Source organism: Bison bison, unplaced genomic scaffold (assembly GCF_000754665.1).
Source record: "Bison bison bison isolate TAMUID 2011002044 unplaced genomic scaffold, Bison_UMD1.0 scf7180017864462, whole genome shotgun sequence".
NCBI lineage: Eukaryota > Metazoa > Chordata > Mammalia > Artiodactyla > Bovidae > Bison > Bison bison.
This window is the reverse complement of record NW_011495024.1, coordinates 6,451,770-6,472,102: the sequence shown is the minus strand read 5'-3', so window position 1 is coordinate 6,472,102 and position 20,333 is coordinate 6,451,770. Positions and strand designations below refer to the sequence as shown.

The following is a 20,333-nucleotide window of genomic DNA, read 5'->3' as shown; positions in this document are numbered from 1 at the left end:
GTCGGACACAACTAAGCGACTGAACTGAACTGAACTGAAAGGCAAAGGAGAAAAGGAAATACATACCCATCTGAATGCAGAGTTCCAAAGAGTAGCAAAGAAATATAAGAAAGCCTTCCTAAGTGAACAATGCAAAGAAATAGAGGAAATCAATAGAAAGCGAAAGACTAGAGATCTCATCAAGATAATTAGAGATACAAAGGTATCTCTAATTTGCATGTGTCCATCATGCAAAGATGGGCACAATGAAGGACAGAAATGGTATGAACCTAATAGAAGCAGAAGATATTAAGAAGAAGTGGCAAGAATACACAGAACTGTACAAAAAGATCTTAGTGACCCAGATAACCACCATGGTGTGGTCAATCATCTACAGCCAGAAATCCTGGAATGTGAAATCAAGTGGGCTTTAAGAAGCATCACTACGAACAATGCTAGTGGAGGTAATGCAATCCCAGTTGAGCTATTTCAAATTCTACAAGATGATGCTGTTAAAGTCCTACACTCAATATGCCAGCAAATTTGGAAAACTCAGCAACGGTCACAGGACTGGAAAAGGTCAGTTTTCATTCCAATCCCAAAGAAAGCAATGCCAAAGAATGTTTACACTACTGCTCAATTGCACTCATCTCACATGCTAGCAAAGTAATGCTCAAAATTCTCCAAGTCAGGCTTCAAAAGTACATGAACTGAGAACTTCCACATGTTCAAGCTGGGTTTAGAAAAGGCAGAGGAACCAGAGATCAAATTGCCAATGTCCACTGGATCACAGAAAAAGCAAGAGAATTCCAGAAAAAAACATCTACTTATGTTTCATTGACTATGCTAAAGCCTTTAATTGTGTGACAACAAACTGGAAAATTCCTAAAGAGATGGGAATACCAGACCAGACCACCTTACTGGCCTCCTGAGAAATCTGTATGCAGGTCAAGAAGCAACAGTTAGAACTGGACATGGAACAGTGTACTGGTTCCAAACTGGTCAAGGTTGTCTATTCTCACCTTACTTATTGAACTTATATGCAGAGTACATCATGCGAAGTGCCAGACTGGATAATGCACAAGCTGGAATCAAGATTGCCCGGAGAAATATCAATAACCTCAGATATGCAGATGACACCACCCTTATGGCAGAAAGTGAAGAGGAACTGAAGAACCTCTTGATGAAGGTGAGAGAGGAGACTGTAAAAGCTGGCTTAAAATTAAACATTCAAAACCTAAGATCATGGTATCCAGTCCCATCACTGCATGGCAAATAAGTGGGAAAACAATGGAAACAGTGACAGACTTTATTTTCTTGGGCTCCAAAATTACTGTGCACAGTGACTGCAGCCATGAAATTAAAAGATGCTTGCTCTTTGGAAGAAAAGCTATGACAAACCTAGACAGCATATTAAAAAGCAGAGACATTACTTTGCCAACAAATATCTGTCTAGTCAAAGCTATGGTTTTTCCAGCAGTCATGTATGGATATGACAGTTGGAGCATAAAGAAAGCTGAGCACCAAAAAATTGATGCTTTTGAACTGTGGTGTTGGAGAAGACACTTGAGAGTCCCTTGGACTGCAAGAAGAGCAAACTAGTCCATCCTAAAGGAAATCAGTTCTGAATATTCATTGGAAAGACTGATGCTGAAGTTGAATCTCCAATACTTTGGCCATCTGATGTGAAGAACTGACTCATTGCAAAAATACCCTAATGCTGGGAAAGACTGAAGGCAGGAGGAAGAGAAGGGGATGACAGAGGATGAGATGGTTGGATGGCATCACCAACTCAATGCATGAGTTTGAGCAAGCTCTGGGTGTTGGTGATGGACAGGGAAGCCACACGTGCTGCAGTCCATTGGGTCACAAAGAGTTGGACATGACTGAGTGACTGAACTGAACTGATGACGATCCTGGCTTGACAATATAAGGACAAAATACTGCCCTGCTTAATCTGGAGGAAGAGCTGATGATGGAAATATGACATCTAATCAAGAATGAGGAAGAAAGTGGTCATTTCCCCATCTCCACTTTTTCTTTGATTATACAACTGTATCTTAGTAAGTTCTTAGGGTGCAACACCCCCTCACCCACCTGCTTCTAAGCCTCACAAGTGACTTATTCTAATAAATCACTTATCTCTCACTTTTCCTCTTGCTGAAGTCTTTTCTGTGCTGAATCATAAAGGACCAGGCTCTTTAGAGCTCTCTGAAACACCACCTAACAGTTTCAGTACAACAAATTATAGCATGAAAATATGAAAATCTTTACAGAAACTACAAAATATAATGAGGGAAAATTTTTTGTTTGTCTGGGAGATCGTGAAGGACAGGGAAGCCTGGCGTGCTGTGGCCCATGGGGTCGCAAAGAGTTGGACATGACTGAGCAACTGAACAACAACAAAATTTCTCAGTGGAAACTCTATAGACCAGGAGAGAATTAAATGTCATATTCCAAAGACTGAAAGAAAAAAATATGCCTGTGAACTTATCATTCACATATGAAGGAAAAATACTTTCCCAGACAAACAAAAGCTGAGGGGGTTCATTACCATTCAACACACCTTGAAGAAATGCTGAAAGAAGTTCTTCAAGCTGAAATGAAAAGACACTAATGAGAAACATGAAAACATAAAGTATACAACACATTGGTGAAAATAAATATACAATCAGACTTCAAAAACTCTAATTCTATAATAAAATGGTATGTTAAACCACTTACCTAAAGTATAATGGCTAAAGGAAAAGAGTATTAAAATAATTATAGTTATTATGCGCTAGTGAATATATAATATACAGAGGTAAAAAGTGATATCAAAAATATAAAAGAGGGAGTAAAAGTATGAAGCTTTTGTAGGCTATCAAAGTTAAGTTGCTACCAGCTTTAAGTGGACTTTATTAGCTATGAGATGTCTCATGTAAACCTCACATTAACCACAAGGTAAAAAACCAGAATAAATTCACAAAAGAAAAGAAGAAATGAGACACAGGATACCACCACAAAAATCACAAATTTACAAAGGAAGGCAAGAAGAGAGGGGAAAAGAATATGTGGAGATACAAAATAAGCAGAAAGCAATTAAGATGACTAGTACATGAATTGATTTCAACAATCAAAAGGTTGAGTGGCTAGACTGATAAGAAAAACAAGACTCAAGTTATATGCAGTCTACAAAAGACTCATATCAGCTTTAAGGACCTACAGTCTCTAAGTGAAGGAATGGAAAGGCAAATCATATGCAGGCTGACATCAGAGGAAAGCAGGGATAGCTATACTGTATCAAAGACAATAGACTGTATGCCAAAAATGGTAACAAGACAAACAATGTCACTATATAATGATAAAGGGGTCAATTCACGATGAAGATACAATTGTAAATGTATATTCACCCAATATCAGAACACCTAAACATATTAAGCAAATACTAATAGATCTAAGAAAGCTGAGTGCCAAAGAATTGATGCTTTTGAACTGTGGTGTTGGAGAAGACTCTTGAGAGTCCCTTGGACTGCAAGGAGATCCAACCAGTCCATCCTAAAGGAGGATCGGTCCTGGGTGTTCATTGGAAGGACTGATGCTGAGGCTGAAATTCCAATACTTTGGCCACCTCATGCGAAGAGTTGACTCATTGGAAAAGACCCTGATGCTGGGAGGGATTGGAGTCAGGAGGAGAAGGGGATGACACAGGATGAGATGGCTGGATGGCATCACCAACTCGATGCACATGAGTTTGGGTGAACTCCAGGAGTTGGTGATGGACAGGGAGGCCTGGCATGCTGAGATTCATGGGGTCACAAAGAGTCGGACATGACTGAGCGACTGAACTGAACAGAACTGAATAGATCTAAAGGGAAAAATATACAACAATGCAATAATAGTAGGGGACTTCTAATATAGTCTATTGCTGAAAATAGCCTATTTTCAACAAGGGTAGATCATCTAGACAGAAAATAAAAGTTGGACTTGAACCATACATTAGGCCAAATGGACTTAACATATTTATAGAACATTCCATTCAACAGGAGGGAAATTAAAAAATATACTGAAACAAATGAAATGGAAACACAACAAACAAAACCTCTGAGATACCGTAACACTAGTTTTGAGAGGGAATTTTACAGCCATAAATGCATATATTAAGAATTTAAAAAGCACTCAAGCAAACCACCTAACTTTACATATTGAAGAACTAAAAGGAAGAGGAAGAAACTAAGCCCAAAGTTAGCAGAAGAAAGGAAATAACAAAAATTAGAGCTGACAGAAATGAGACCACAAAAAACAATAGTAAAAATCAACAAATCTTAGATTTCAAAAATCTAGGTTTTTACAAAAAGAAAAACCAGAAAATTGACTAATCTTTAGTTAGACTCACTAAGGAAAAGAGAGAGGACTCATATAAATGAAGTAAAAAATGAAATAATTGACACTACAGGAATACATAGAATCATAAGAGACTACTATGAACAATTATATGTGAATTTATCGGAAAACCTAGAAGAAATGGATAAAGTCCTAGACACTTAAAACCTACTGACTGAATCATGAAGAAATAGAAAATCTGAAAAGATCAATAACAAGTAAAGTGAATCAGAATCAAAACCCTCTCAACACAGATAACCCCAGGACCAAATGGCTTCATAGATGAATTCTACCAAACATTTAAAGAAGAGTTAAAGCCAATTCTTCTCAAACTCTTTCCCAAAATTGAAGGGGGCAGAACACTTCCAAACTCATCCTATGAGGCTAGTGTTATTGAATACCATGATACCCTGATACCAAAGCTAGATATGGACACCACAAAAAAGAAAAGGATAGAATAAAATCCTTGATGAAGATAGATGCAAAAACTCCCAACAGAACATTAACAAACCAAATCACAACACAAAAATATTATACACCATGACGAAATGGTACTCACCCCTGAGATGCAAGAATGGTTCAACAAACATAAATCAATCAAAGTGAGATACCATATTAATAGAATGAAAGATAAATATCACAAGATCATCTCAATAGATGCAGAAAAAAACATTTCATAAAATACAATATCTTTTCATGATTTAAAAAAAATCTGAATAAGATATCAGGAACTACCATAATCCTGAAGGTTTATGTGGTGTTGGAGAAGAGAAACAGAGGGTGTGAAAAGATCAGAAATGTCAACTCTGTGCTTTGGAAATTTTATCAGAGGATATACCACCACAACTAGTCAAGAAGGGTGTGTTGAACTATCAGATTTGACTAAAACCTGGAGAAATACATCCCTGAGGCCCATTCTAACCCACAAACTCTGCAATGTCAAGGGGTCTACCCAGGGCTGCCTAGAACTTCCCTTCCAGAGAGCAGTGTTTTTTAGAAGTGAAGGGATAAAGAGTATATCACTGTGAAAAGTTTTTGTTTTTATTTTTTTCTAAGATCCCCTTATCTGCCTAAATTCATCCATCATAAATGCTTCCTTCTGGGAGAAATTACCAGCTAAAATTGGCTCCTCTGACAGAAGACAAGACGTTGGCACACTGGACTTCCCCGGTGGTCCAGTGGTTAAGAATCCACCTGCCAATGCAGGGGAAATGGGTTCAATCCCTAGTCTGGGAAGATTCCACACATCTCAGAGCAACTAAGCCGGTGTGCCACAACTAGTAAAGCCTGTGTGCAAAGATCCAGCACAGCCAAAAAAAAAAAAGTTGGCACCAGCATAAGAAACTGTCTAAACAGACATCAGAAAACTATCATATCTCACATAATCTTCTAAAGGCCCATGTTTCTCTTTCCTAAATTCATTTTTTTCTCATAAATGGTCTTTTCTTCTTTCCCCCTATTAATATGGTATATATGCCCCAAATTCTGCTTCTTTGAATCACATTTTTCTGTGAACACTCCTGTATGTACATGAATAAAAATCTTGTCTTTTATCTAAAAACAGCAACAAAACCTAAACAAATTGGATACTGAAGGAATGTGCCTCACAATATAGGGGACAAATACAACAAGCCCATGTGCTATGCTTAGCCACTCAGTTGTGTCCGACTCTGCGACCCTATGGACTGTAGCCCACCAGGCTCCTCTGTCCATGGGGATTCTTCAGGCAAGAATACTGGAGTGGGTTTCCATGCCTTCCTCCAGGGGATCTTCCCAACCCACAGATCAAACCCAGGTCTCCCATACTGCAGATGGATTTTTAAACCATCTGAGCCACCAGGGAAGCCATCATTGTACTCATTGGTGAAAAGCTGAAAGTTTTCCCTCTGTGATCAGAACAGGCCAAGGGTGCCTGCTCAGCACTCTTATTCAACATAGTAATGGAAATCCTAGCTAGAGCAATTGGGCAAGACCAAAAGATTGCAATAAATAAAAGGCATCCAAAATGGAAGCAAAGAAACTGTCATTATTTGTAGATAATATGATCTTATATGTAAGAAATTCCAAAGAATCAACCAAACAACAGTGAGACTGAAACAAATTCAGCAAAGATGCAAGACATAAAAATCAATATACAGAAATCAGCTGTATTTCTATATACTATTAATGAAAAATCTGAGAAAAATAAAGAAAACTACCCCATTTATATCATCAATACAATAGTAAACATAAGAATTAAGCAAGGAAGTGAAAGACCTGTATAATGGAAAAAAGAAGATGTTAAAAGAAATGGGAGAAAACACATCAGAAAAACTAATATTGTTAAAATGTCCATACTAAATTCCATTCAAGATGGCAATGTAGGAGGCTCCTGAATTCTCCTCCTCCCATGGACACACTGAACTCAGTCACTTCCTCCTTCCTGAAGACTGCCACAGCTCCTCTTCCTCTCAATATTATGGCAGTTCCAGCCCAGGAACAAAATTCCAGAGACCAGGATCATCAGCTCACAAGTAAACATGGGCACCATTTATGGTTGCCAATCCCAGCTTCCTTTACTGATTCAATGAATGTGACTCAGAGACCCATGTGTGGGGAAGAAACAAGAGGCCTGAGTACATACCAGCAGTCCTGTGAGCTCTGAATACATGGGCTTTCTCTGGGTAAGGTTCTCAGAACCAGTTTAATTTTCAACTAAGTCTGTGTTTTAATTTATAGCTTAACATTATCAGCTAAATTAAAGCAGTAAAACTGTATGATTTATTTATTAAATACAAACTTTTATTCTTTGAAAATAAGTCTAAACTTAGAAAATTTGCAAGAATAGTACAAATAAACATTTTTTTCCTCTGAACCATTGAAAGTAGGTTGCCAACATGATGCTCTATCATTCCCTAATACTTTAGTAACAAGAATACTCTACACAGTTATATTTTAACCATCAAAACCAGGAAACTAGCACTGTTACTTACCACCTTTTGACCCCAATTGAGTTTCACCTATTTTATAAATAATTTTCTGTAGAGCAAAATGATTCAATCCAGGATCACACAATGTGATTTCATATCTCTTTAGTCTCTTTGAAAGCGGAACACTTTCTCAGTTTCTTTTAACTTGCAACATCTGAAGGACTTCCCTGGTGGCTTCAGTGGTAAAGAATCTGCTTGCCAATGCAGAAGTGGGTTTAATCTCTGCTCCGAGAGGATACTACATGCTGTGGAGCAACTAAGCTGGTGCACCACAACTACTGAGCCTGTGCTCTAGGGCCCAGGCGCCACAACTGTTGAGCCCATGTGCCGTAAGTACTGAAGCCTGCACACCATAGAGCCTGTGCTCTGCAATACGAGAGGCAATCACAACAGGAAGCTCGCACACTGCAACTAGAGAGTAACCCCTGCTCTCTGAAACTAGAGAAAAGCCTGCACAGCAGTGAAGATGCTGCACAGCCAAGAAATAAAGAAAAATTTTAAAAATTAGAAGATTATAAGCCAGTATAATCTTTGAACAATATTCCTCAGTTTGGGTTTGTCTGATGTTTCTCCTGCTTAGACTTAGTTATGCATTTTGGCCATGTTCTTCTTCTGATGGCATCCTATCAGATATGTATGCTCAGTCACTCAGTCATGTCTGACTCTTTGTGGCCCCAAGGACTGTAGCCTGCCAGGCTCTTCTGTCCATGGAACACTTCCCAGGCAAGAATACTGGAGTGGGCTGCCTTTTCCTGCCTCAGGGGATCTTCCTGATCCAGGGATTGAACCTGTGTCCCTTGTGTCTGCTGCACTGGCAGGTAGATTCTCTACCACTGCATCACCTGGGACTCAATTTGTTTCAATATTACTTATGTTAACTTTAATCACATGACCACGTTGAGTTATTCCACTTTTTCCATTGTAGAGTTACTTTTTCCCATCGTAACCACATTTGAGTCGGTCACAACTGAGCAACTGAACTGAACTGAACCACATTTCTGTCCATCCTCCCTGCTTTGTCAACAGTATATGCTTAAGGAAGACTATAAGGATGGAGGGAAAAGGGACATGTTCCTTCCTGTTTATTTCCTGGGGTCTTCCCGTTTGCTTCACATGCTGTGTCACTGCAGCAATACTACTTCACCTAGGCAGGCACAGTGCCTCCTCCGAGCAGCAGCTAAAACCAGCTGAATTTTTCTAATGCTTGCAAACCAGCATCATCATACCTCATGAAAGACATGAGTGTCAGTCAGCCACCACTTGCTCAGTGGCCAATACAGATCCCAGTCTCATGAGCCCCCCTCTTCTGGGACCAGAGATACCTACATCGGCAATCTTTTCAGAGGTCTGCACTTCAACTTGGAGGGATGTCTATTCAGTTACCTTCATTTCGTCAGCCAAGGGTTGATGGCTGCTGTCTGCTGTTGCTATCTCAGTGAAAATTTGTCTTCTCTGCTTTACCGTTTTGGATACTTGCTACCTTTGTACTATCTCACTCTAGCTGGAAAATAACTAGAACTGGCTCTGCCGTGGTCTCTAGAACTGAAAGAAGATACTCTGGCAACAGCTGGTGACAAAGCACAATGGAACAGCACCCTGGCTGAGGCTGGCTTAGCTCTGGAACTGACGGTATCGAGGATACTAGCTGAAGTTGTAGAGGAAGTACTAGGACAGATTTCTGTGATGATTCTGGCTCTGCAGATGGAGGGAGAGGTGCTGAAGAACCTTCTCTGGATCCAGAATTGAAAACTGTGCAGATGCTTTTTCTCCATTATGAGTTTAATGAGAGCTAAGGCATGAGTATGCTCTGGCTCTGGAGCTGTGGCAGGAGAGGTATAGTTGGCTCCAGGTCTGGTGATGTTTCCAGAGCTTGTTCTGGAGCTGGTACTGTAGCCACAAGAAGAGAAAATATCATCAATAAGACTGCTTTTCCATGTGTCTCCCAAAGACAGGAAATGTCTCACTGCCAATAACTGAAGTCTCAGTCCACAACGCCATTCCGCCATGAGCAGGTCCTCCCCGGCTGCAGTCCAGGGGAATAGTGATCCTGGCCTAGTTGCAGCCTCAGGAGGCTCTCTCTGTGTTGCCCAGGCCAGGCTCCTCCTTTCATTTTCACCCCCATCCTCCTCACCCACCCCGAGTCCTCCTCACCATGCCCCTCTGCCTCAGTGGGCTCCAAGGTCACCAGCTGCTCCAGGAGATGGCGGGCTCGCTGCTCCAGGTCCAAGTCGGGCATGTTGAGCTCTACATAAGCGAGGAGCATCTTCAGGCAGGGAAATTCTGGGGCCTGCTGGAAATCCTCAGGGTAAAGGTACAGCCAGGTGCCCAGGATGCAGGCCATGGCCCTGGGGGGCATCACATGGGCAGCAGAGTCAGAGACCTGGCCTTCCCACCACACTGCGCTCCAGGGCTGCCCTGAGGGGACCTGGGCCTTTGCGCCTTCTGCCGTGCCCATCCAGAGGTCAGTTCTCCTCCACGGTCCATCTCACCTGGCAGACCAGGCAGAGGAGGCCTGGACACAGGAGAGGGGCCGCCAACGAGCCTGCTCAAATGACAGCCCTTGATCCATGGTGTGACCATCTGTCCACTTCCTGAGGGCAGCCTGAGAGCACACTGTCCCTCCCCCTCGTGTCACCTCTGTGAAGGTAGGAAGGGCGTCTACTCTGGTCACCGTACTGCAAGGGAACATGTAGGGGCTCCATGAATATCTGACCCTGGAGGGAACACACAGGCTTTGTCTCTGGCCCAGTCTTCCTGTGGGCCTCCTAACTCCTCAGATTTACCTCCTGCACCTACAGGCTGCCTCATCCTCTAGGGACCTGCCTGGCTCTCCTTCCGCCACGGACACTCATCCTTTACCAGCGAGGGCTCAGCTGTCCCTGAGTGTCACTGGATCCCCTAAGCACCAGCTGAGCATCCCCGCTGAGGTTCCACCAGACAGTGAGCACACCACACCATGTGTTCTGGGTCTCAGGATGGGGGGTGGAGGCAGGGCTATGATGGAGAGGGGATGGGTGTGGACTCTCATGGGGTCTGACTCTGAGCTTTGGCCTCCCAGATGCTTCTCAAAGCACCTCAGCCTCATCCACAGCTCTCTTGGACTCCTTTCCTTTTGTCCAGGAGAAGCTGCCAGATCTCTGCCTTCAGTAGGAACCAGAAGCTATGTGGGATCCAGGATTCTGCCAGCCCTGCCCATCCACCAACTCCACTTCTTCAGGCAGTCCTTCAGAAAACAGAGTCCCTCCCTCTTGAATCAAAACACCTCAGGAAGTGCCAGCCTGTCCTCAGGTGTGACTGTGACAGGACCACCAGGTCACCATGTGCCCACCAACCTGTTCCTGCCCAGAGGGAAAACCTCCTCTCAAGTCCCACGTCCCCCCACATGGAGACAAGGGCAGCTAGTGCTGCCCAGGGAGGGCTCCCAGTGGCAGCCAGGCCTGGTGTGGCCAGCTCTAGGTTGCCTGGGGTTACCTTAGGTGACCTCCTGGTAAAGGACCAGAGGCATCCAGGCTGAGCACTGAACCACCTGAAACATCTGAAAAACCTCTCCCTCCAGGGTTTCCTCAAGCAGAAGCCCTGGCCAGTCGAGACACAGCAGGAAAACATCTTTCTCTACCAAGTGTCTTCAGCCAAGTGAGCCCCAAAGGCTGTGGAGCTGTTGCTAGAATGTGGGTGCCTGGTTACAGGGTTCCAAGTTCTGTTGGGGTCTGTTGTCAAGGAAGTGACTTCACTTCCTGGGGTCCCCTTACTTGAATTGACAGTTGATATCTCTGCACACAGCCCTCTGGACTGTTGATCCCTCATCCTTCATCCATGTAGCCACAGATCTCACAAGTTACACCACACAGCCCTCCCCACAGCTCCCGGGCAGGGTCTATGTGCAGCTCTGAGGAGACAGACCTGGGTCCAGACTCACCTCCTGATTCCTACGTGTTCTCCATCCTGGATGAGTCCTTGTGTCTCTCAAGGCCTGTCCGTGTCCCCACCTGCACACTGGGGATAATGCCCGCATGGACTTCTAGGGATGTTCTCAGACATCACTGGGACAAGACCTGGAATATGCAGAGTTGTGTCCCATGCAGGCTGTGCCTCCAGTCTCTTTTCTTGTCCTCTAATTACCTCCGATGTCTGTTCCTCTTCTGATCTCATCCCACAGTCCTTATTAAACCTCAGTGTGAGTGTGCGTGTGTGTGTGTATCCCAGTGCTCACTCTAGTAGGCTAGAAGAAAACTGTCCCTGTAAGGAGAGATAGGCAACAGCTTCCTAAGATCTGAGAGTTTCTAATTTCCAAAGCAAACCTGATGAGAGGGGTTTCAGCTTTGGCCAAGGAGGTCAAGGCACTTTGACACAAGGCCTTAAAGGTGGCAGGGGCTGGAGCTGGGATGACAGACTCACAGAGTCTGGCCCCACTGTCCACACCCATAACCACAGCACAGGCTGTGATGACACAGCTGCCTTCAGGGGCTGTGCCTTCAGGGGCTCACAGCCCAGCAGGCTCAGCATGTCAGGCTGGACACACAGAGGCCCAGGGACAAACTGGTGCTCGCAGCCTGTCATCTGCCACACAGACTTGACCATCTCATCTGTTGTGGCCTTTATGTTCCTGTCCTTAAATCACTCTGTCATTTTTGAGATTGCACCCAAGTACAGCATTTCAGACTCTTTTGTTGACTATGAGGGCTACTCCATTTCTTCTAAGGGATTCCTGCCCACAGTAGTAGATATAATGGTCACCTGAATTAAATTCACCCATTCCAGTCCATTTTAGTTCACTGATTCCTAAAATGTCGATGGCCACTCTTGTCATCTCATTTGACCACTTCCAATTTACCTTGATTCATGGACCTAACATTCCAGGTTCCTATGCAATATTGTTCTTTATAACATCAGACTTTACTCCCATCACCAGTCACATCCACAACCGGGCGTTGTTTTCGCTTTGGCTCCATCTCTTCATTCTTTCTGGAGTTATTTCTCCACTCTTCTCCAGGAGCATATTGAGCACCTACTGACCTTGGGAGTTCATCTTTCAGTATCATATCTTTTTGCCTTTCATATTGTTCATGGGATTCTCAAGGCAAGAATACTGAAGTGGTTTGCCATTCCCTTCTCCACCAACAAACAAGCCCAAAATATAAAAGGTAGGTAAGGACAGTCTCTGCAATAAATGATGTTGGGAAAACTGAACACTCACACACAAAACAATCAAACTGGACCACTATCTTATCTTACAACTGAACTCAAAATGCATTAAGCCTTGCGTAGAAGACCTGAAACCACAGAACTAGGAAAAAAAAAAAAAAACAAAACAGGTAGAAAGCTCTTCACCAGCCCTCAGAAATGATTTTTGGATCTGATTCTAAAAACAAAAGAAAGGAAAGCAAAAAGTAACAGGTGGAATTATAGCAGAGGTCAACAAAATAAAACAGAGAAATGAAATGAAATGGGAGAAAATATTTGCAATTCATATATTTTGTAAGGGGTTAATACCTAAAATATATAAAAATTCATACAACTGAATAGCAAACAAAAAACCAACTTCATTTAAAAAAGAGCCAAAGGTCTCAATAGATATGTCTTTCAAAGAAGACATACAGATGGCAAACAGGCACAGGAAAAGATGCTCTACATTTGTAATCATCAGTGAAATGCAAATCCACACCAACAGAAGTTACCCCCTCACATCTACCAAAACAGCCATCATCAAGAAGAACACAAATAAATGTTGGCGAGGATGTGGAGAAAAAGAAACACTTGAACACTGTTGGTGGGAATGTAAATTGGTGTAGCCAGTATGGAAAACAGTATGAAGGCTCTTCAAAAAATAAGACTACCTCATGATCCAGCAAGCCCACTCCTAGACATATATTGGGAGAAAACTGTAAACTGAAAAGATAATGCACTACTAGTTATAATGCCTAAAATGTGGAAGCAACCTAAATGTCCACTGCCAAATGGATAAAGATGATGTGGTACATATACACAATGGAATACTCTTAGCCATAAAAAGAATGAAATAATGCCATTTGCAGCAGCTTGGATGGACCTGGAGATGATCATAGAAGTGAAGTCAGTCGACAGAGAAAAACAAATATCATATGATATTGCTAATATGTAGAATCTAAAAATGTGATACAGATGAACTAATTTACAAGATAGAAACTGACTCACAAATTTTAAAAACAAACTTATGATTACCAAATGTGACAGGTGGAGGGAGGGATAAATTAGGAGGTTGAGATTAATACACAGATGCTACTATATACAAAATAATCAACAAGGACCTACTGTATAGCACAGGGAACTCTCCACAATATTTTTTAACAACCTATAAGGGAAAATAATTTGAAAAAGAATGGATATATGTATATATGTAATTCAAATCACTTTCTTGCACGCCTGAAACTAATACAATATTATAAATCAACTATTCTCCAGTATAAAATAAAAATTAAATTAAAAAAGAACTCATACAACTCAATAGCAAACAAAATAAATCTCATTTTTAAAAGGGCAGAAGATCTAAATAGACGTTTTTCCAAAGAAGATATACAAATGGTCGACAGGCACAGGAAAAGACGTTCAACATTCTAAATCACTAGAAAAACACAAATCCAAACTGCAATGCAGTATCACTGACCACATGCTATCATCAGAAAGGTCAGAAATAACACACTGGGGAGGATGTGGAGAAAAAGGAACCTTTAGGCTCTGTTGGTGGGAATGTAAAATGGTACAGCCAGTATGCAAAACAGTATGAAGATTCTTCAAAAAACAAAAACTAAAATTACCTCATGATCCAGCAATTTCACTTCTAAGTATGCATATCTGAAGAAAATAAAAACACTAATTCAAAAATATACATGGACTCTAATATTTGTACCACATTATTTACAATAGCCAAGATACAGAAGCAATCTAAATGCCCAGCAGCATATGAGTTGATTAAAATAAATTACACACACAATGGAATACTACTCAGCTATAGAAAAGAGTGAAAATTTGCCATTTGTAAAACATGGATACATCTGGAGAATATTATGCTTAGTGAAATAAATCAGAAAAATACAAATACTGTATGTTATCATTTATATCTGGATTCTAGAAACTAAAACAGTAAATTCTCTGGTGATCTAGTGGTTAGGACTCCACACACCCACTGCAGGGGGCCTGGGTTTGATCCCTGCTTGGGGAACTAGAATCCTGCAAGCTACATGGCAGGGCCTAAATAAATAAATAAATAAAAAGAAAAACTGAAACACTAAGTAATAAAACAGAAACGTACTTACAGATATAAGGAACAAACAAGTAGTTGCTAGTGGTGAGAAGGAAGTAGAGGGACAAGATGGGTTCAAGGATTAAGAGACACAAACTTCTATGTATAAAATAAATAAGCTCTGTGTTGTCAGGAGTTTTCACATGTACGTTTTAAACTTAAACAAGGCACAGTTCTAAAAATGGGTATTTATTATTGATGCTAAGGCAAGGATAAAAGTACCTTTATAAAATAAATTGCAAAGTTTTCCAGCAGTTCAAAGGAGTCAGTTTCTCAGGCCATCCCTAAATGAATGTGTGACCAACTGTTAAAATAATTTACAAAAGTGGTCTGTTTGAAGTTTCTGTCTACTCTAGATTGAAATTTGCTAATTTTTGTTGTTCAGAAAATTATTCATGTAGCCTAACATGTCAAATATATAGTTATGAAATTGTTCTGTATGTTTACATAATTTTGTTTTATACAGTTTTTCTATTCATAATACACTAGTTTTTTTATTGGCTTCATAGGGTTTATTTATTTCCATATAGAAAAATAACACTTTCCTTTTCCAAAATCCAGCATTTAGTTGTATCAATGAAGCACAATATGTAATTTCCAATTGGTTATTTTAGGTTTTCCACGTTTAATTCATCCTTCATTTCCAAAGTGTAAAATTTTTGCTTCTATTCCTAGGTTGAATGACTGCTCTGTGTAATTTCAATCTTGCTAAATAAATTTTAAAAATCAAGTTTTTATTGGAAAAACAAAGAGAAGCACAGCTGCCATAAAGAAAAAAAAAACACCAATGAGGTTATAGTAAGTGACAGATGTGAAAATATATTTTCAACATAGATAAGACATATAAAAATCAGTGACATAAAAAAATACCTCAGATAGCATGGGTCCTCATTTAGCCCCTACACTGTGCATGCGTGGAGCCCTCCTGGGAAATGGGCAGGTGTCGGCTCCTCTGTTCCTGTACTGAACATGTGCAGGGCCCTCAGGAGTCATTCATATGCTGAAATCTTAACCTCTAAGGTGATGGTATTAGGAGGTGGGGCCTGTGGATGTGATTTAAGTCAGAAGGCAGAGCCCTCATGATGAACAGCGCTCTTGTAAAACAGGCCTGGGAGAGCCCCTCACCCTTTCTGAGAGGTGAGAGTGCGCTGAAAGCAATCCTCCTATGAACCAGAAGGTGGTTCCTCACTAGTCATGGAATCTGTATTCACCTTGATCCTGGACTTCTCAGCACCTATAACTGGTTAAGAAGTAAATTTCTGCTGTTCATATGCTACTCGGTCTATGGTATTCGTTACAGCAGCCAAGATGGAATAAAACAGCCTCTGATTCAGGCAGCCAGTGTCTGATTATAACTGCTATGGATATGACTAAGCAAAGGAAGAGGGTGAAGGCAGGGAGAAGGGGGTGTTTTATTTTTTTATTTATTAAAAAAATTTTTTTAATTTTATTTTTAAACTTTACATAATTGTATTAGTTTTGCCAAATATCAAAATGAATCCATCACAGGTATACATGTGCTCCCCATCCCGAACCCTCCTCCCTCCTCCCTCCCCATACCATCCCTCTGGGTCGTCCCAGTGCACTAGGCCCAAGCATCCAGTATTGTGCATTGAACCTGGACTGGCATCTCGTTTCATACATGATATTTTACATGTTTCAATGCCATTCTCCCAAATCTTCCCACCCTCTCCCTCTCCCACAGAGTCCATAAGACTGTTCCATACATCAGTGTCTCTTTTGCTGTCTCGTACACAGGGTTATTGTTATCATCTTTCTAAATTCCATATATATGCGTTAGTATACTGTATTGGTGTTTTTCCTTCTGGCTTACTTCACTCTGTATAATAGGCTCCAGTTTCATCCACCTCATTAGAACTGATTCAAATGTATTCTTTTTAATGGCTGAGTAATACTCCATTGTGTATATGTACCACAGCTTTCTTATCCATTCATCTGCTGATGGACATCTAGGTTGCTTCCATGTTCTGGCTATTATAAACAGTGCTGTGATGAACATTGGGGTACACGTGTCTCTTTCCCTTCTGGTTTCCTCAGTGTGTATGCCCAGCAGTGGGATTGCTGGATCATAACTGGAGTGACATCTTTGTGTTGGGAGGAACATGAAGGAAATGATACTTAAGAATAATTCTAAACGTTCATCTTCATAGGCCCTGGAATGCATTTGAGAAAATTAAAAATCCTTTCCTGATTAAAAGCCAATATAACACTTAACAAAAATGGCAACAGGTAGAAATTTTTAGGTCCATTACATGAGCAAAAACAACAACAAAAAACACATTTATATACATATCAAACCCTACAAACCAGTAAGGATCCACTATCAGCAAAACATGCCCTGATGCTACCATGAACGAGGGTCAGCAGGGACTGCAATGGGAGGACTAGACCTCAAGTGCTTCATGAAATAGAATAATTTGACTATCTTATAAAAGAAATTCCTGTAAATCTGTTAAAGTCCTAAAAGACACTATTGGAACCATCAATGAATAAGACACTATGAAACACACCCATAATAGAGAACAGTGTGGAGGTTCCTCAAACCTCACCCTACAATAATGGACTGTGGAATATTAAAGACAATTGGAGACTTCATCACAGAGCAGGGAAGGCAGACCAAGCGAGACCCAACAGTAGACCAGTCACCAGTCACAATTTAGGGGGGAACACAAGGGGAAAACAGCTTCAGATACCAATGGAAACATCACAGAAACGGTCTGTAGATTTTTTATTCTGAACTGTCAGTCAAGAATAAAAGCAAAATAGGAACATTTTCAGAGGAAAACATTTTAGACTACGAGTGTTTGCCTCTCTCTCAGGCTCTCTCACTGAGAGTGAGGAAGGATGTAGTCTGAGCGAGACCCAGAAGGAAGGAGTGCAGTGTGAGACACGGAGGCAGGAGATGGGTCTAAGGAGATGGGCAGGAGATTCAGGTCTAAGTCAGACAGTCATTGACTGTGTGAAACAACACCCATGGATCAGTAGTAATAATAATCATGAGTAATTAGAAGCAAAAACTTCTGTGGTCCAGTGCTGCATCCTGGCCACCTGCCACCCTACCAGGGTTTAGGAAGCTGGAGCTGAAATTGTGAGCATATATATATACATATATAATCATTTATATCTATTCATATAATAAGAATTATACACCGTGCACAAGTGGGATTTTTCCTGGAATGCAAGAATGCTTCATCTAGTAAAATGCATTGGTGTAATACACCACATTGCAGAAGGAAATGGCAACCCACTCCAGTGTTCTTGCCTAGAGAATCCCGTGGACAGAGGAGCCTGGTGGGCTGTTGTCCATGGGGTCCCAAAGAGTCGGACACGACTGAAGCGCCTTAGCAAGCAAGCAAGCAATGCACCACATTCACATAATGCAGGGAAAAATCATGATCATCTCAATTAATGCAGAAAAAGCAATTTGAAAACTTCAACACCTTTTCATGATTTAAAAAAAAAAAAAAAACTTGACAAATAACATTTTAAGGAAACTACCACCATAAAGTCCCCAGTGGCTCAGCAGTAAAGAATCTGCCTGCAAAGCAGAAGATGCAAGAGACACAGGTCTGATCCCTGGATCAGGAAGATCTCCTAGAGGACAAAACAGCAACCTACTCCAGTATTCTTGCCTACAGAGTCCCAGGGACAGAGGCGCCTGGTGGGCTACAGTGCAAAAGGTCGTGAAGAGTTGGACACAACTGACTACATGCACACAAGTAAAACTCACAGCCAACATCACAGTCAGTGATGAAGACTGAAAATTTTTCCTTTGAGATCAGGAAACACATAAGAATGCTAGGTTTTGCCACTTCTATGCAACACAGCACCGAGTCTTAGCCATAGCAGTCAGGAAAGACAGACATACAGACAGATAGATGAATCAGTGACATTTAAATCTGAAAAGAGGTAGAATTATCTCTGTCCACCCATGACATGATCTCATATGCAGAAATCCTAAGTATGCCACAGAAAATAATGTTATAAATAATAAATTAATTCAGCAAAGTAACAAGGCACAAAGTCAATGCTTAAAATCAGTGGCATTTCTGTATACTAATGATCAAAGAAAAAAGGAAAGTAAAACAGTTTTGTTTACAATTGTTTCAGAAAGAATAAACCACTTAGTGATTAACTTAACAAAAAAAGTGAAGACTTGCACAGTGAAATGTCAAACTATGTGAAGACATTAAATGACACAAACCCTGTTTTCATGGACTGGAAGACTTATTGCTAAGATCTCAATACTAACCATTGCAATCTACAATTCCAATGCAATCTTGATCAAAACTCCACCCTAAACCAAAATGCCTATCCTAAAATACTGTACAACTAATATACCCCAAAATAAACAAACAATTAAGAGAAGAAAAAGTAATATGGGAGAACACTGTTACTGATTTCAAAACTTACTTCAAAGCTATAGTAATCAAAACAGTTTGGTACTGGCATGGATCACAGCCTTGTAGTGATGAAGGGGGTTTTCATAACTCAGTGAAGCCATCAGCCATGGTATGTAGCGTCACTCAAGATGGATGGGTCATGATGAAGAGTGCTGACAAAACATGGTCCACTAGGGGATGAAATGGCAACCAATTTCAGTATTCTTCTCTGGAGAACATAAACAGTAAGAAAAGGCAAAAAGATATGACACTGCAAGATGAGCCCCCCAGGTCAGAAGGCATTCAGTATGCTAAACTGGGGAAGAGTGGAGGGCAATTACTAATAGCTCCAGAGAGAAAGAAGTGGCTGGGCCAAAACAGAAATGATGCTCAGTTGTGAATGTGTCTGGTGGTGAAAGTAAAGTCCCATGTAGTAAAGAACAGTATTGCCATCAGTTCAGTTCAGTTCAGTCACTCAGTCATGTCCGACTCTTTGCGACCCCATGAATCGCAGCACGCCAGGCCTCCCTGTCCATCACCAACTCCCGGAGTTCACTCAGACTCATGTCCATTGAGTCAGTGATGCCATCCAGCCATCTCATCCTCTGTCATTCCCTCTTCCTCCTGCCCCCAATCCCTCCCAGCATCAGAGTCTTTTCCAATGAGTCAACTCCTCACATCAGGTGGCCAAAGTCTTGGAGTTTCAGCTGCAGCATCAGTCCTTCCAAAGAATATTCAGGACTGATTGCCTTTAGGATGGACTGGTTGGATCTGCTTGCAGTCCAAGGGACTCTCAAGAATCTTCTCCAACACCACAGTTCAAAAGCATCAATTCCCCAGTGCTCAGCTTTCTTTACAGTCCAGCTCTCACACCCATACATGACTACTGGAAAAACCATAGCCTTGACTAGATGGACCTTTGTCAGCAAAGTAATGTCTCTGCTTCTTAATATGCTATCTAGGTTGGATATAACTTTTCTTCCAAGGAGCAAGCGTCTTTTAAATTCATGGCTGCAGTCACCATCTGCAGTGATTTTGGAGCCCCCAAAATAAAGTATGTCACTGTTTCCCCATCTATTTGCCATGAAGTGATGTGAAAGTGCTGCACTCAATATGCCAGCAGATTTGGAAAACTCAGCAGTGGCCACAGGACTGGAAAAGGTCAGTTTTCATTCCAATCCCAAAGAAAGGCAATGCCAAAGAATGCTCAAACTACTGCACAATTGCACTCATCTCACATGCTAGTAAAGTAATGCTCAAAATTCTCCAAGCCAGGCTTCAGCAATACGTGAACCATGAACTTCCTGATGTTCAAGCTGGTTTTAGAAAAGGCAGAGGAACCAG

At 41.3% G+C, this 20,333-nt stretch overlaps 1 protein-coding gene across 1 annotated transcript in view; it reads left to right on the top strand.

Moving 5' to 3' along the window:
* Positions 1–9,649: 9,649 nt before the first annotated feature.
* The window catches only part of LOC105003152, a 16,875-nt gene continuing 6,191 nt past the window's right edge, over positions 9,650–20,333 (top strand). Inside the window, exons 1-3 of the mRNA XM_010860136.1 lie at positions 9,650–9,771; positions 10,126–10,250; positions 10,867–11,015. Of these exons, the coding sequence (XP_010858438.1) occupies positions 9,650–9,771; positions 10,126–10,250; positions 10,867–11,015 (396 nt within the window). The remainder of the gene's footprint in view (positions 9,772–10,125; positions 10,251–10,866; positions 11,016–20,333) is intronic.